This window comes from Anopheles coluzzii, chromosome 2 (assembly GCF_943734685.1).
Source record: "Anopheles coluzzii chromosome 2, AcolN3, whole genome shotgun sequence".
NCBI classification, from domain to species: Eukaryota; Metazoa; Arthropoda; class Insecta; order Diptera; family Culicidae; genus Anopheles; species Anopheles coluzzii.
Genome location: NC_064670.1, coordinates 51,913,572 through 51,928,608, shown reverse-complemented (window position 1 = coordinate 51,928,608; position 15,037 = coordinate 51,913,572). Strand labels below are relative to the sequence as shown.

General features: G+C 45.5%; 4 protein-coding genes and 1 long non-coding RNA gene across 10 annotated transcripts in view; 3 read left to right on the top strand and 2 right to left on the bottom strand.

Moving 5' to 3' along the window:
• Positions 1 to 6,099, bottom strand: part of LOC120948649 (MICAL-like protein 1) — a 33,676-nt gene extending 27,577 nt beyond the window's left edge. For 2 of the 4 annotated variants that reach the window (XM_040365234.2, XM_040365238.2), the window contains exons 1-2: positions 5,945 to 6,099; positions 5,400 to 5,538 (exon numbers count right to left, since the gene is read on the bottom strand). The gene's annotated coding sequence lies outside the window, so the exon portion shown is untranslated. Of the gene's footprint in view, positions 1 to 5,399; positions 5,633 to 5,944 lie in introns of all 4 variants that reach the window. The other 2 variants (XM_040365235.2, XM_040365236.2) reach the window with 2 other exon arrangements.
• Positions 7 to 4,904, top strand: LOC120948664 (uncharacterized). Its single transcript, XR_005750967.2, has 3 exons — positions 7 to 3,353; positions 4,190 to 4,361; positions 4,434 to 4,904. It is a non-coding gene; the product is annotated as an uncharacterized LOC120948664 (long non-coding RNA).
• A 286-nt stretch (positions 6,100 to 6,385) lies between the features above and the next one.
• On the top strand, positions 6,386 to 9,152 carry LOC120948662 (protein-lysine N-methyltransferase EEF2KMT). 2 transcript variants are annotated; one of them, XM_040365261.2, is made up of 4 exons: positions 6,386 to 6,503; positions 7,058 to 7,402; positions 7,551 to 8,385; positions 8,453 to 9,152. In XM_040365261.2, the coding sequence occupies exons 2-4, from the start codon at positions 7,292 to 7,294 to the stop codon at positions 8,563 to 8,565; spliced, it is 1,059 nt and encodes a 352-aa protein (XP_040221195.2). In that variant the 5' UTR covers positions 6,386 to 6,503; positions 7,058 to 7,291; the 3' UTR covers positions 8,566 to 9,152. The 2 variants fall into 2 exon arrangements, with proteins under 2 accessions (XP_040221195.2, XP_040221196.2); XM_040365262.2 differs by lacking the exon at positions 6,386 to 6,503 and adding an exon at positions 6,555 to 6,919.
• Positions 9,136 to 11,700, bottom strand: LOC120948654 (transcription initiation factor TFIID subunit 6). 2 transcript variants are annotated; one of them, XM_040365247.2, is made up of 3 exons: positions 10,709 to 11,700; positions 9,784 to 10,615; positions 9,136 to 9,656 (listed from the first exon to the last, which is right to left on the bottom strand). In XM_040365247.2, exons 1-3 carry the CDS (start codon positions 11,564 to 11,566, stop codon positions 9,289 to 9,291), a joined length of 2,058 nt encoding a protein of 685 aa, XP_040221181.2. In that variant the 5' UTR covers positions 11,567 to 11,700; the 3' UTR covers positions 9,136 to 9,288. The 2 variants fall into 2 exon arrangements, with proteins under 2 accessions (XP_040221181.2, XP_040221183.2); XM_040365249.2 differs by having other exon boundaries at positions 9,136 to 9,644.
• A 1,323-nt stretch (positions 11,701 to 13,023) lies between these two features.
• The window catches only part of LOC120952722 (sodium-dependent phosphate transporter 1-A), a 45,740-nt gene continuing 43,726 nt past the window's right edge, over positions 13,024 to 15,037 (top strand). The window contains exon 1 of the mRNA XM_040372193.2: positions 13,024 to 13,787. The gene's annotated coding sequence lies outside the window, so the exon portion shown is untranslated. The remainder of the gene's footprint in view (positions 13,788 to 15,037) is intronic.

Sequence of the window (15,037 nt, the reverse complement as noted above, 5' to 3'; positions counted from 1 at the left end):
AAAGAAATCACAACAATTAGTTTGACAAATGTTAAATCAATTTTGGTGATTCAAATAACTGTTAGAAATGCCCATTGAACGCAGCCATAACGACTTCTTTCAGGAACGAGTGTTACAAATTTCATGTGATTTGTTTATTTCTTCAACCTCCGTATGGTTCGCACCAGCCTAATAAGTGTTCCTTTCCATGTGGGACGATTATCGATCTCGATTGGTGCTCCCTTGCGGTGTCTTCCCAGGATGGTGAAGGAAACACACACACACCCAGCCAACGACGCAACCGAAACCTTCGTGGGAGCGAGCTGGTTTCGCTATCGATCAGCAGCGTCACGACGAGTCGCAAAAACAGTTAACAAGTGGATGTAGAGATCCTACACGTATACTGCGGGTGCCCCTTTCTGCATTGCCTCAGGACCTGCACCTTGTGCAACCCTCTTAACCGAAGCACGGCGGCTGTGAAAGTGTTTGGCGAATCGTTACCGCTCCCCCCTATGTATAAATGATGTGCAAAACGTTTAACTTGTAACATTTTGTGGGGCCAAACCCTCGGGAAAGCTCGGCAGTGTTGTGTGCAGAAGGTTAAAAAGATTCAGTATCTTCAGTCGACTAACGTTGGTTTCACACTAAAACTGTGGCTGTTTCATTCAACACAAGTCGAAGACATTGGATAGTTTATTTACTAAGCTAACTCATATATTGCAAGGTTTTCGAAAAAAAGGCTAAAACATGTTCGCATGTCGATAAAAACCCATCCGCCAGTGAATAGCGTAAATGCACAACGCTAAAGGAAATTGCGGGTCAATAAAATCTCCCAACCCCCCTTTTTTCTACGCGGCATTAGGTCCTGTACAACCCTTCAGCGCAAGCTAGAAGTAACTATTGCACACTATTTCCATGTCACGGCCTTTGCGTAACGGTTATGTGAAAGTAGCGAAAGGGTTTTGGACGAACAACCACCACCCTTCAGCGTGGCCCGCGCGTACTTGCGTTCATTCACCGGACGACAGCGGCACAGCGGGGCAAGCGAAATTCCGTTCGATTGCGCGAGATCGCACCAGAACCGCGTGCATACAGTGCAAACCATGCAATCACGAAGAATCTGCGCCGGCTCTGCAGCGAATCGTGAAAAACTATGAAACACGATAAAGGTCCACCACAAAGTCCATCGTTGGGAGATTGGGCCCCCGCCTCGTGGGCCATCGAAGTATCAGGTCATTTAACTTCGCGCATCGATCGTATCGCACCGATTGGGCAATTTGCGGCCGGGAGTAGCACAGTCAGACTGTAATCACAAACTTGCTCCGTTTCGCGGTTAGGTCAGCGAGAAAGTACAAACCCCCGAAAACGATAGATTATCCTCGGGTGAATCGATGTGCCTCGGTGTGCCTTCGAATTGCACGATCACGAGCGTTGAGGTTAAGTGGAGCAACTGCGGCAAGCATCGAGACGGTGTCGTGCCGTAACCGCCAGGAGTTCAAGAGCCAAACGCGATAATTTTCTTTTACTTGACCGATCGTTCGTTCGCTGATCTTCGTTTTTAAACTTGGCAGGCAATTTGGGTACCTTTCCAATCCAATTATGGCAATAGTAAGCTAAATGGTTTGGTAATGTTAAAAGCATGAGACATACGTCTGAGAAACTAATACACTGATAGTAGCCTTATCAATTCGTTGTCACAAAACAGCTTGACAATTATTTTATAAGGATGATCTCAACTAAACCAACAACTTCAAACATTTTGATGGCTGATAAGCAACCTTTTTTGTATAGACATTCGAAGCATTTAGCTCAATGATAAGAAATTGTGTCTGCTAATGTGTTTTTTTTTGTTCTTCCCTAAAACACTGTAACTGTCCGTTACATTCAAACACACATGCATAGCAATTAGCTTTAATTCCACAATTTATCATCGTTTCATAATTAACGGGGTTTGTAAGCGGGATTAATTGGAACGAGCACCAAGCCTTATTAAACTAATTCAACGTAAACGGGAAATTAATTTTCATTACGATAGAAATCAAAGAGAATAGGTAAATAATAGTAGGAAACCTCAGCCACGTGCACGAATCTTACTTCCTCTACCAAAAAACACAACCCAATCATCAATCGATACCGATTCCATATCGTGCTACTTGAGGTCATTAAAATAAACAAAAGCAACGAAGAAAAAAGGTTCGAAACGAGAAACCCGAAAACCGCCAACTCATTCAACCGCACTGCACCAAGCCTCAGGTTAAACCTGGTGGGAAATGAACTGAAATCGAAGAACGATCGGAACGGAAAAAAAGCTTCAATAGATCGGCACGAGAAAACTGGCGCTCGGCGTAGAACATACGGAAAAAGGAGCGCCCAAAGTGTTTTTGGTGAGCAGAACACGAACCTAGACCGAGTGACCTCCGTCTAAACATGTGAATTTGGTAAAAGGCCCGCGGAGTAAATTAGGTTTCCGCTTTCGAACGAACGTCGACGGGGCGGCGTGTCGTGTCGTGCCATACAGTCACAAGCTGGTTGGAAAAATAACCTTCACATACACGCAAACAATAGTGTTGTTGCACGGCAACAAAGTGGAATTAAAGCCAACGTCGTTGGTTGAAAATGGAAAATTGTTTCACGGTCAGGTGCTTTCGATGGGGGACCAATTTGGTTAGTTGTTTCCTGATTTTTGTGCCCTACAGCGCGCGCGCGAGAGAGAGAGAAACAGAGAGAAAGAGAGATCGGCTTACCGATCGTTCAAATATTAATTGATGTACAAATATAGCGCACCAGTGAACGAAAATGATTCACTTTCAGCTTATTAGACCGAACTTTGTAATAGCTGCATTCGTTCCAGACAAATCACACTTTTCTACACAACAACAGCAGCGATGGTACGATAACCTAGTTTGCATTTGAAGATAGTGGTTGTTGCTTGCTCTCCCGTCGTGTAAAAAGGGCTTTGATTCGTGTTTATCTGGCAAACAGAAAGCTGAGCAGTACAGCTGATATGAAAGCAACGAGTGGTAGTATAAAAGTCTAATTTTGAACACCGCAACTATCATTGCCAACACACATACAAACCAAAGAACAATCCGTTAAGGGTCTCCAAGGGGATTTCTATCAAGAGGCACCCCACTTGCAAAAGTAGTGAGAACGAGTGTTCGCACTGAATTTCGTGTTCCGCTTAACAAGCACGGGATAATGTCAAGTGCAGGCAGCTCGGATTGTGATTCACTCACTACAGTTTCTCCTCTTCAACTGTATGATTGCATGATTTGCCAGTGCATTTTTAAATAAAACAGTTAAACAAATTAGTTTTTGAGCGATCTTTTCGAACAAACGATCTTGCCTTTATAGTTTGTGGCGAAAGTGGACGAGTGAGTATTTTGGGGGATGTGAGTAGCGGGACAAACACACGCACACACACACGAAGATAGACAAACAAAACGACAAACAACACAAACTGGATCAATCACAGCTCCACCTTAGGGCAGAGGGTCGCGGTGCAGCACACAGTCTGGCCGCTCGTAAAGCATATTCCAAGTTTCGGTTTAAGAAGGAAAGGAGTAGCAAAGAGCAAGAAAACAAAAAGTCAAGTCAGTAAGCTAAGCGCGTCTTGCCCCGGTTGCTGCTTCATCCCAACGATCGCCATATCCGTTTGGTAGAAAGTCGTCGCTTTCGTCGCACCTGCCGCCACGGTGAAACAGTTGGCAAAGGGTCGGTGTGGCCCGCGTCCTTCCCTGACCTGTCTTCGCCGCGAGAGCTTGCCTAGGTCCGTCCAGTCCGTGTGCGCTTTTTGGTGCTTGCTGTGGTGTTGAACCTTTCCTGCTTGCTTTCGTGGCTTTTAATCTGTTCATTTTGGTTTCGTGAAATGAATGAAGTTAAGATGCCGCTACTTCCTGTGCTATGCTTTCCGTTCGGTTAGGATCGTAGTTCATCCTATTTCTCACACATTCCCACACAATCACACACACATACACACATACAGACGCTTTACCCGATTTACGCCTGCGTGTTCTAATGTCAGGGGAACGTCCAAAAACGGAAATGAGATTTCACTTCACCCTGACCGGTCTTGGGCACGGGTTGATTACAAGGAATTGGGCAAACCTTTCAGTTTGCTGTTTGGGATTTTTTTTTTTTTTGCATAATGATTTCTATTTTGATTGTGTGTAGAAATCCTTCTTGTCTTTCATTCGATGATTCGTTCCAGATTGACAGCGGAATGGCAACAACGCCTAATGAGGGGCTTGTTGCCCCTTTTTTGACATTTTCGAACGTCGATAGAAATCAAAATACCATCATTTTCATAGTTAATTTTTAACTCCCTATTGGCGATAAAAGTATGGCACGTTAAATCAAAGACGAAGCATTTACAATAGCCGGTAATCTACAGTCAGATTGAAATGATCATTTTTGAACAAAAAAGCCTACAACGTTGTTACGTTTACTTGCAGAGATTTTGAGATTTCTAGACACTTTTAGACACAATACTGGAGTTTCCAAACGATATTGAAAGAAGCAAGTAGCGGATGTTACTCCCCAACGATCTTCGCACGACAATACCAGCCACCAGTCGTTTCTGGTGCGTGGGCAGCTTTAATCACAATTATAAATGACCACTATGCCCGAAGGTCAGCCCAGTGGTGGATCGCAACGACGAAATGGAAAAGAAACATCGAGACGAGGGAAAGAACACGCTAGCAGGGAACCTGTTTTCAAAGGGTTTTAGACGGCCGGGATGCAGGGAGAAGGACAGGGGAAGGAAGCTGGCCAACTGGTGCATCATCCCCAAACATTCGATCGTCACTGTATGCGTGACCGTTGATGCGTATGACCCTCCAGTTTTCGGTAACAAGGGCATAATCGAGAGCTGCTTTATGGGCATATGTTGTGCTTGGACAAATAAATTTTAATCGTCAAACATAGTTCAAAATTGACAAAACTTTTACAATATTTTCTATCAACAGTGAATGCTGATACATCCAATGAAACTCTTTCTAATGTTATCACAATTAAGCCATCACAGCACACAGCACCATTCCTCCACTGCCCTCTGTGCCGTTTCCATCGAAACGGAGGCGTGCCACGATCTTAATTGAATTCGTGTGACCTACGGGAGGAGTTGAAATTGGCACGATTCCGCTTTGAAGTCGCGCGACAGTTAGCCATTTAACCTGACTTATCGTCAATTAAGCGCCATTAAACCTTTCGTGATCTCGGGCTCTTTTTTGATGACTAGATCAATGTTCCAGGTTTTTTTTATTTTATTTTCATAAATATCAAAGTCCACGTACCAAAAGTACGTTCATCCAACATTGGTCTTGAGTGGTGAATCATCCAAAAAAAAAATTAGCTTGAAGTGTTTGTGTGTGTGATTATTTGTTGATGTGTGTATCTGTGTGTTTGTGTTAAAAACTTACCGTTCGTTAGTGAATGGGGTTTTGGGGGATGTTCTTTACTAGCTGGGTTTCGATAGATTCAAAATAACACTACTGCACTGTGGGGCACAACATATCACTTTTGCCACATATACGTACGCCAGCAAACATATTCAGCACGCTAAAAGACGAAGAAACAGCATACCGTGGCGCACATACGGTTGTGGAAGAGAAAGAGAACGGAATGGGTGTGCATCAGAAAGTGCCGCTACACACTGCTTGCCACACGTCAACGAATAAGAAAAGCAGAAAGTATCCAAAACTATAAGAAACGTGAAGGAGAAAATCGTCCTCCGCGTCCAGTGGCCCCCGGTGGCTTGGATGGATCGATCGATCGATGGGAGAAACTGCAAGGCCAAAGCTGAGGGCAGTAGCTCTACCAAGGCGCTGGCATTGACTCGCTACGGTATGTAATTATCCCACTAAGAATCGCAACCCACTAACACACATACACACAAACACTAAGGATATGCAAACGGTTGATGAAAATCTTCCAGAAACACGCAGGTTCATCACCACAAACTTACATTCGATCACGATTTGTTTGTTTTGAGACGAGAGCCGACGATGAGTGTGACCTCACGGCACGACGGTTCAATTTGGAATGGCGTGTTGACGTAACGGCGCTAGCGTTTGAAGCAACAGTCAGCTACACTCAGTAAGTTTCCACAGCCGACGGTTGGAGAGACATAACGCGCAGGGTGTTTTCTGCAACTGTATGGTTTATTTTTAAGCTGAGTGTAAAACAGTGGGTTGTGCTGTTCCAGCGGAATGACATTTAAAAAATAATCGTTTTGTAGAAAATGTAATGAAATAAACACATTTTTGTCCTGTTAATTGGAAAAAGGGGAAAATTAATTAATAGCATAAAAATAAATTTATAGAAATAGAGCATTAATGTAATAAAAGAATATTTGAAGAATAATAAATGAATCCGCGCGCATCCCTTTGTGCATGTATTTGACATTCTTCACCCTACCCAAGTAGCAAATCCAAATTCACAACAAACGCACGCGATAAGTTTGTTTTTATTTTTATTGAAACGTACAAAATAAGCATTTTTCCGCGAGTAGCATAAAAGGAGAGGTATGTTTTAATATAAACTATTTTCATCAGTTGATGGTAAAATATATTCAGTTTATGGCTCCATTCCGCTATCACACTGAGTGATGACCCGGGTAGATTATCGTTATCATCGAAAACAAAGAAGCATTAATGGAAGGGGAGGCGAGGAAAAATCAAATGCAAAAAGTTTGGGCGCGCGCACAACTGCAGCGGAATCACCACACCGCAGGACAAAGAGAGCACGGGTCAATACGGGTGGACCAAACAAATGGCAAGGAAGACAAATTGGCACCACCCCGCCATCACGGGCGGTAATAAACTATCTCGTGTGCTCGTTGCGTGACGAGTTGTCTCGTCATTAATAAGCGACAAAAAAAGAAGGTTTACCGAAGAATAGCTTCTACACGGAAAAGCGACGGAATAGATCATTGGTGGGAGTACGTTAATTAACATTAATTTTGACACCAGCCAAATACCATCGCTTGTTTGTTGTTTTTTTTATTGTGGTTTTGCTATTTACGAAGGCAAAGGAAAGTAAAAATAACTGCAAGAGTATTTACTGTTTTCTGTCGCAGGAAAATTCACAACAACGCCGCGAGTTGGACGCCCAGTCTCGGCAGGCATCGGGGTCTGATCGATAATCCCTACGGTGTGTGCATTTATTTGTTGGCCCGTACGTGCAGTATGATTTTAATAATATCTCAAGGAACTCAAGCAACACAATCGCTCGTGTCGACGGATGCGCGGAAGTGCCACCGGTGCCGGAAGGAAAAGCGAATGCCGTGCTACCGAATGAGCAAGGTGCAATAATGAAACCGAATGACGGTGTTAAACCAGCAGACGAGATCGACGAAAGTCCGCTAAAGCTCGTTAGCAAACAGTTTCTCTGCTGCACTCCGATACGTTTGATCCGCTGGCATGTGAGTTGTGACCACGACGTTCGTTGCGTGTTGTGAGTGAACTACGTCCCAGTAGCAGTGTCATTATCATTATCATTTCTTTAATTTTCTTTCACGTTTTACTGTGCTATTGATTTTGCTGCCGTGTGCGAATCCAATGGTGGTGTAGGGTTTGCTAGAACACGAACTAAACTGGGACGAGCAGGCGGCACTGCTGGACGCTACTGTAGATCATCCGCTGGTCCAGCGCTACCCACTCAGTGCCGAGTATCAGGCCGCCTTTCTAAAGTACATCATCGCGCAGCTATCCAGCATGAACGCGGAGCATCACGACCGGCTGATGGAGAAGTATTGCGCGATGCTTTCGCCCGGTACGGAGCTGCCCCTGGATGATCCGTCGATCGGGCTCAGCTACAAGCACTACGAGCTGCCGCACGGACAGGGCGTAATATCGCTGAAGGAGTCGGGCGCGTTCGTATCGGAAGGAACGACGGGTCTGTGCAGCTGGCAGGCGGCCAAAGCGCTCTGCGAACACATATCGAACAATCGGGACGATTTCCACGGACGGAACATCCTCGAGCTCGGGTCCGGCGTGGGCCTGTCCGGCATCTATCTGGCGAAATGCTACGAACCATCGATCATAGTGATGTCGGACTGCCACTCGTCGGTGCTGTCGGCGCTGAAGGACAACGTTCGGCTGAACTTCCCCAATGCTGCACCGGTAGAGTGTGACAATCCGCTGGTCAGCTTGCTGCTGGACAGTGGCAATACGCTGATGGGTGTGATGGATCTGGACTGGCAGTACATCAGCGCATCCAATCTCAGCCAGCTGATCGAGCCGGACGTGATCGTGGCGGCTGACATTGTGTACGATCATACCCTCTTCCCGGCACTGCTGTCCACGCTGAACTACATCTTCTGTCTGTCGCACAATCGGTGCAAGTTCGTGCTCGCTTGTACCGAACGGAACCAGGACACGTTGAACGAATTTCTGCAGCTTTTGAGTAAGTGGTACAGTTGGCGCTGGCGTGTTCACTGAGAGTCGTTATTTATGTTCATTTCTCTTCACAGTAACGGCAAAGTTCCGCATTAACGAAGAGACGGTTTCACCATCGCGCCACTTTCATTGGGATAGTAGCGCGTCCAACATACGTATCTTCACGATATCAAGAGCATTCTCCTAAGCTACTCACATTCGCACCGCATTACACGATGATCAGTCGTCGAGAGTTGCAATTTCCTTCAGCTTTTCAAACAGAGAGAGGAATAGAGAGAAAGAGAGAGAGATATCATTTTCTATTACACTTCGACGCGGAGTACCTTTTATCACACTTCACCACCGCTACCACCAAAACGCTATATGCTTTGGTTATGCTTCTATCTAAAATGAAAACTTATCCAAACTATACTTACTCTATTGTCTATCTTTCACTTTCTAACTGAATGTTGCAAAAAAACGAATGGAATTGTAACAATTTTCATATTCTCAATGCCAGAGGGACCACCAGAACCAGACAGCAGAACCGTACACATATGATACAACACCAAAAGGGAAACCGCAGAAGAGATTACGATTCAACCTGAAAAAGACAAACACACCTACAAAATTACTCACACACACACACACACAAATACACTCCCAAACATACCACGGATCGGAACAAGTTAACCTGTGTAACCTGTGTTTTAGATACAAACAAATACGTCCACTTTAGCTCAACACTATGTGCTAGTTAATGTATGCTAAATATATGTATTTTAGTGCAATTTATGTACCGATGTACACGTTTTATTTCATCGCATGACAAGTTTTCGGAGTTCGGACCCGAAAATTGAACTGAACGGACTGCAGTTACCACACTATAATACATACATCTGTTGCTTCATCACTTTACCCAGCAAACATCTCATTCCAAATGCGAGAGGTCATCCAGTTCGGGCGGAACCTGGATGATATCTTCGTGAATCTCTTCGTGCCCATTGTTACCTCCGGATGAGCCCGAGGAAAGGAAAACCGTCGGTTTGGCGATAATGTTAGCAGCCGGTCCGGTCTGGGTTTGGTTTATGATAACCACCTTCTGGCCGATTGCCGTACCGCTGCTTGGTGGTGCGCTCGTGTTCGTTGATGACGTCATCGGTGCCATGCTGCCGCTGCTACTGCCAGTCACCGGTTCCAGCTTAATCATGTTGGGCTGAATTTGCAGGGTGGTTGTAGCGGCCGGTGCACCACCCGATACGCTGCCCTGACGCTGTATGATGGGACCTACAAAATCGTCTACATTTCAGTAAACGGCGTTCGGATGGTGGGATGCAAAAACAATAAACAATAAACGAACCGATCGGGAAAATAATGAGAAGATTTTGGGAATGGTACCAAACAGAACATCGATTGAATCACATACCTTGAGATGGGGACGGCGTTTGAGCACGCTGGGGCACTATCACAAACTTTTGCTGGGGTGGTTGGGACGGCTGACTGCCGGTGTTTAGTACGGCCACGCCACTACCCGCTGCCGTTCCGGGGCGCTGTATCGAGGCTGTAGCGGCAATCGTTTTGGCCGCCGAAATAGCTTGCGGTGTTTGGGGCCTGGAGGGTGTTGCCGTCAGGACTACCGTGTTGCTGCTATTGTTGCTCGTGCTAACCGTAATGGATGTGGCGGTCGATGGCGTAGTACTAGAGGCCGATGAGCCACCCGCCCCACCAGCACCGGACGAGGGCGATGCCGACCGTGCCTTCACCACTGCCTGGTGCAACGTTTGCCCCAAGCAACCGTAGTCCCGCTTGTACTCTTCCACCAGATCGGGTGGATTTCGCAACGTTTTCAGTATCGGCGGGACGCCCTTCTGCAGTATCGCTCGTATGTGCCCGGCAGCAATTTTATCCGTATTGCTAATGTTGCTAGTGATGCCCTGGAGCAATGGTTCCACGCGCTCGGAGATGAACTTGAGGCGTGGTATGATGAACACCTTCGTCACCTCCGTGCCCAGCTCGGACAGACCCTGCAGCGCGCCATACATGGACGACAGTGGTGTCTTATCGTTTTGCAGTGCCGCACTGAAGAGCCGCGTTACACGCGTTTGCAGATTGTTCGTAGAGGTGTTGAAGGTTTTACAAATCTGTGCCATCAGCCGGGCGGCAAAGTCGCGCAACGCCCAGTGATTGTCCAGCTCGGGGCGCATGCAGAGCTGCCGCGAAACGATGCACGTTGACACACAGGGAATGAGCTCGTGTAGCTGTGGGTAGAAAAAGCGTGCGAAAGGGAGGGAAGTACATCAATAGTTGCGTCTTACTACGCCCCCTTGACGGACAAACGATCCATTACTTACATATTTTTCCAGATACAGTGCCGGATTATCCAGCAGCGCACGTACCATTCGCATGAGATAGATCAGCAGCGCAAGGTTGTTTTGCACCACGTTCACTTTCACTCCTTCCGCGATGAACGTGCACATTCGCGGTAGCATTTCGTGCAGACCTGGATCGCTGGACAGCGACGTCAGAGCTTCCGCACGACGCGCCTCATCGGACCCGACACATGCCTCGGTTATCTCCTTGTAGTACAGCTGCTGCTCCACGGAAAGTTCGTGCTGCGCCAGCTGCTTCACCTGCACAGTTTCCGAGTTCTTGAGCTTGTGCTTGTTAATGGTTGGCTTGCCGGTGGTATCCTTCTGATTGGTTTTGTCCAGCTTGTGGGCCGGATTGACCGAATCCAGCGCCTGCACATCCTTCGACAGTGGTGGCGGATTCTCCGGTACGGTGGGCTGTACGCCCTCCACCGCCAACCAATGAGCACGTAACGATGGCTCGAGCGGAATCTTGGGCGTTTGGCCCTGCACCATTTCCGTCAGGTCGACTTCTTTTTCCTCTATGAAATGCAGTTCGCGCCCACCGCCCGAGGCAAATCGGAAGGGAATGAAATCCCGCGCCACAAACCCGTACTGTGGCTCGATGTTACGCACCTTCAGCGAGTGGTCCACGTCGGCAATGGACAATTTCATGCGCTTCGAGTGGTGCATAAACTTGACCGCGTCTTGTACAATCTGCTTCAGCTTATACGACACATCGTCCGCCAGCTCCTTGGCCGCGTCATCCGGCAGGCTTCCGACGCCGATGCTTTCCGCAATTACCTTTATCGATTCCAACGAAAGCGTGGAGCCGTACATAGTTTTGTCACGATCGCCCATTTTGTTATTGTTCAGCAGTTGGTTTTCACATGAAATTGGGCAAACAATAGGCAGATCGCATTCCGCTGAAGATGTTTACGAGAAGCCGAACTTGTTTGATTGTATTTTTGCTGCTTTCTTTGCAGCTCGAATTATATACCCAAAGAGCAAATTAACATCCAGGCGTAGATGTCAACAGCTCGATTCCAGTGCTCGAAGTTTACTTAACCCTTAAGCTGGCAACCGAATATCCGAGACTTTTTCAACTTTAAACTGCAATAACTCATTGCTTTTATAGCCTTGAAACTCCCAGCCGTAGCCACCCAATTTTTAGTTTTTGATTTTTAGGTGCATAAATTGTAATTTTCAACATGCTATAAGTATTTTATTTTGATTTATTTTCAAATTGTCAACGCATTTGGCAACCAGCATACGCGAGTATTCCATACATTTTGTATGGAGATTAACGTTTTGCTTCTTCTTCGTTTAGTTTTGTATTTATTTTGTGCTTATTTTATTATTTAATTCAAGCGATTTAAAATTCAACTAGACCGTTAGTTTTATTATCAAATGAAAAAACGTAATGAATATTTGAAGTAGAAGAGAATATATGGTCGGCATTACTTACTTACGGCATTAAAAGATAGAAAGCATTGTTTATCAATGAAAATCGTTAATTTTTTGTGTCAAAACAAGCCAATTTACGTGTGTAAATTTGGTTACTACACGGTTAATCCTTTTTCATTTTAAAGTTCAATAAAAGCCGACACATTCCAAAATGGAATGTCATGCTGAATAATTATTATTTTCCGATCAAAAAGTCGCGATTCTATATCAATAAAAATAAAATGTTTCTTTTCAATTTTATTGTTTACAATTGATTACTAAAAAAGAATTCATTTTTCATTATTGAAAAGAGTAAGAAACGTGTTGAAGAAAGTTGACTTGGAAAAATGTCAAACATTTCACGACTCGTAAATAACCCTTTTGTCAAGTTTTGCTTGCTGCTCGATTTTGGTTTTGTTTGTTGGGCCAATTTGACATTTATATTCACCGCTTTTGTAGACCGCTGTCAAATGGGCACTCAAAATTTGCCACAGTGCAGTGCAGAAAACATCATTAGCATGAAACATTCAATCTTTTAATTTGTTTCAAAAAATCATCAGAACTTAAAATTTAAATCGAAACAAGAAAGAGCTGAAAACAATGGGTCCTTTAAAATGTGCTGCATGTATCTTAAACTATTTTCCTAGCTCGTGTGCATGTGGTTGTTTGTATGCATATTAAAATTGTAACAAATTAAATGTTTGCAATTTAACCACACAAAATCGTTTCTTTTTGTGGCCCTTGCCTTGTTGCTTCATATGTATGTACCTATTCGATGAATTAAGCTTCCTTATCAACGGCAATTTTCACACGCCTGGGCAGCGGGAAAAATCAAGTCGTCCTTGAATTGCGTCGACTGCGTGAGTGACTGTCAAACAGCATGGACGCGTGAGTGCCCCTGTCGACGAGAAATAATCATCGCTTTGGTCCCATTTTTCCAATTTCATCGGTTTTGTGTTGATTGGCTCGCGGTGCGACGGGTGTGTGTTTTCTTTTACCTTCGGCGTACTGTTGTCTGAAGCGTCGTGCGAGATCCTTTGCCGGACGAACCGACCAGCCCCGGGGTAATCGATACGCGAAAATCCCGGAACCTCGCTGCCTTCACCTGCGTGTGCTGTGCGCCGTACCCCGTTGATCCCGCAACTTTTCTTCCGGCGATAGTGAATTCTGCGACCGGGTCGCGCGAGACGGACACGAGGAACCACCATCCGACCGGTCGCCACCATCCACCGACACGCACCTTCTCCCGGAGTCACTTTCTACCTCCGGTCCCGCGTTATCCCTCTGGCCTCCCCCTGTTCCCCGTAGAGGACAACCCGCGTCAATCCCGTGTATCGCGAAAGTGTGTGCATCTAGAAAGCAGACCGCGTGTATCATCATCACTTCCCATGTGCGGTACATTTTCCCCTATCTCTTTCCGTCTCTCTGCGTGTGTATCGCGTGTGCGCGCCATTCTGCAAATAAGTGTGAGCGGGACGGAAGAGGCGTAAAAACTCGCTGCTCTATATATTGTGTGGTGCTGCAAAAATCGGTGCTGCCCGGCACAATCCGCATTATTCCCTTGGTGCACTCCGGTCCCGGGTCCGACCGGGTCTTGTTCGACAAGCCGCACGAAACAGTGTCCACAAGTGGTCAGGTAAGTTGTTGTAAAGCGACATTTTGCATACGCATCATCGGCACTTTTTGCACCAGCAGCAAATTGCATCTATATTTCATGGCCGTCTCTGCATGTGCGGTGTTTATTTTGCGGGACTACCAGGGGCAGCGCTGGTTTTGACGTGTAGAGGTTAGCTTCGAGAAATCGCGTGGATAAAATGACGTTTGGAGCATTGCTTGGGTTGTTTTTGGATATTAGTTGAAGGGCATTTGGAGGAATGTTTTCTCTCATAGCTTTGGATGGGGAAATTCCTAGGATGATGAAATAATGTTCTACTTTTTCACCAAAAACGTGTCTCTTACCAATTAATTTTTTTTCACCATGAAATAGTCTCTTAAGCGCACTCTAACCCATGTACTTGTACAAGGGACTGATTTATGCTGCTCATACACCGGTTCGCACACGGAGGATAATCCTTAAGCTCCGTAGAAATAATTAAGCTGTGCTACGCTAGTACATACGTGTGTGTGTGTGTGTGTGTGTGCGTGGGTGCCTAACGAAGCCTACGAAAGCATGATAGAAGCCTTGAAATTTGGACAACAGCTGTCGTAACATAGTTCGCACACGTTCCGTTGTTGTAGCTGCTGCTGCTGCAGCTGCTGATTCGACTGCCAACACGTACCCACATACCCACGCCACTCCTCCTTCAACCCCCGGGTAACTGTCCTTCCCCGAGTCAACGGGCTGTTACGGTTTGTGCAATGCGCGTTTTTGTGTGGTGTGCACAGTTTTGCCTGCTGGTAGAACTTTCTATTTCCCCACTAGAAAGCAAAAATTTGTTTGACAACAGTTGCTTCTACCCGGCGAATGTGGTGTGTGGAAATGCTTTTCTCAGCATGATGGGAAAGTTTTATTCTGCCTCTTTTTACCTGGCGAAATCAAATTTATTGGGAAAAATGATTGCTGAGAAATCGATATACATTTTATTTAAGTTTTTCATACTATCATTATACTTGTCCAAATAAATGAAAAGTACACAAAAAAATGTTATTCGTTCACCCATTACTGCCGTCAGTACTGCGATGCAGTGCGTAAGAAAGAGCAAACGAACATATCAATTACCACAATTGGTTCTTTACAAATAGATAGACAGAGATAGACCGGGTGACAGATAGCTTGTTGAGCTTTTTTTGTTCAAGTGCTTTTGCTAATCAGGATTTTGAATTGACCAAACCGTACCCATATAGCTTCGGTTAGGAGCTCGGTTAATGGTAGTGGTGCTAATGGTG

Coding starts and splice junctions, on each gene's coding strand:
- LOC120948662 (XM_040365261.2), top strand. CDS start 7,292: ATGAAACCGAATGACGGTGTTAAACCAGCAGACGAGATCGACGAAAGT. Junction 7,403..7,550: donor TACGTTTGATCCGCTGGCAT/GTGAGTTGTGAC, acceptor ATGGTGGTGTAG/GGTTTGCTAGAACACGAACT. Junction 8,386..8,452: donor CGAATTTCTGCAGCTTTTGA/GTAAGTGGTACA, acceptor TTCTCTTCACAG/TAACGGCAAAGTTCCGCATT.
- LOC120948654 (XM_040365247.2), bottom strand. CDS start 11,566: ATGGGCGATCGTGACAAAACTATGTACGGCTCCACGCTTTCGTTGGAA. Junction 10,616..10,708: donor CACTGTATCTGGAAAAATAT/GTAAGTAATGGA, acceptor TTCTACCCACAG/CTACACGAGCTCATTCCCTG. Junction 9,657..9,783: donor AACGCCGTCCCCATCTCAAG/GTATGTGATTCA, acceptor ACTGAAATGTAG/ACGATTTTGTAGGTCCCATC.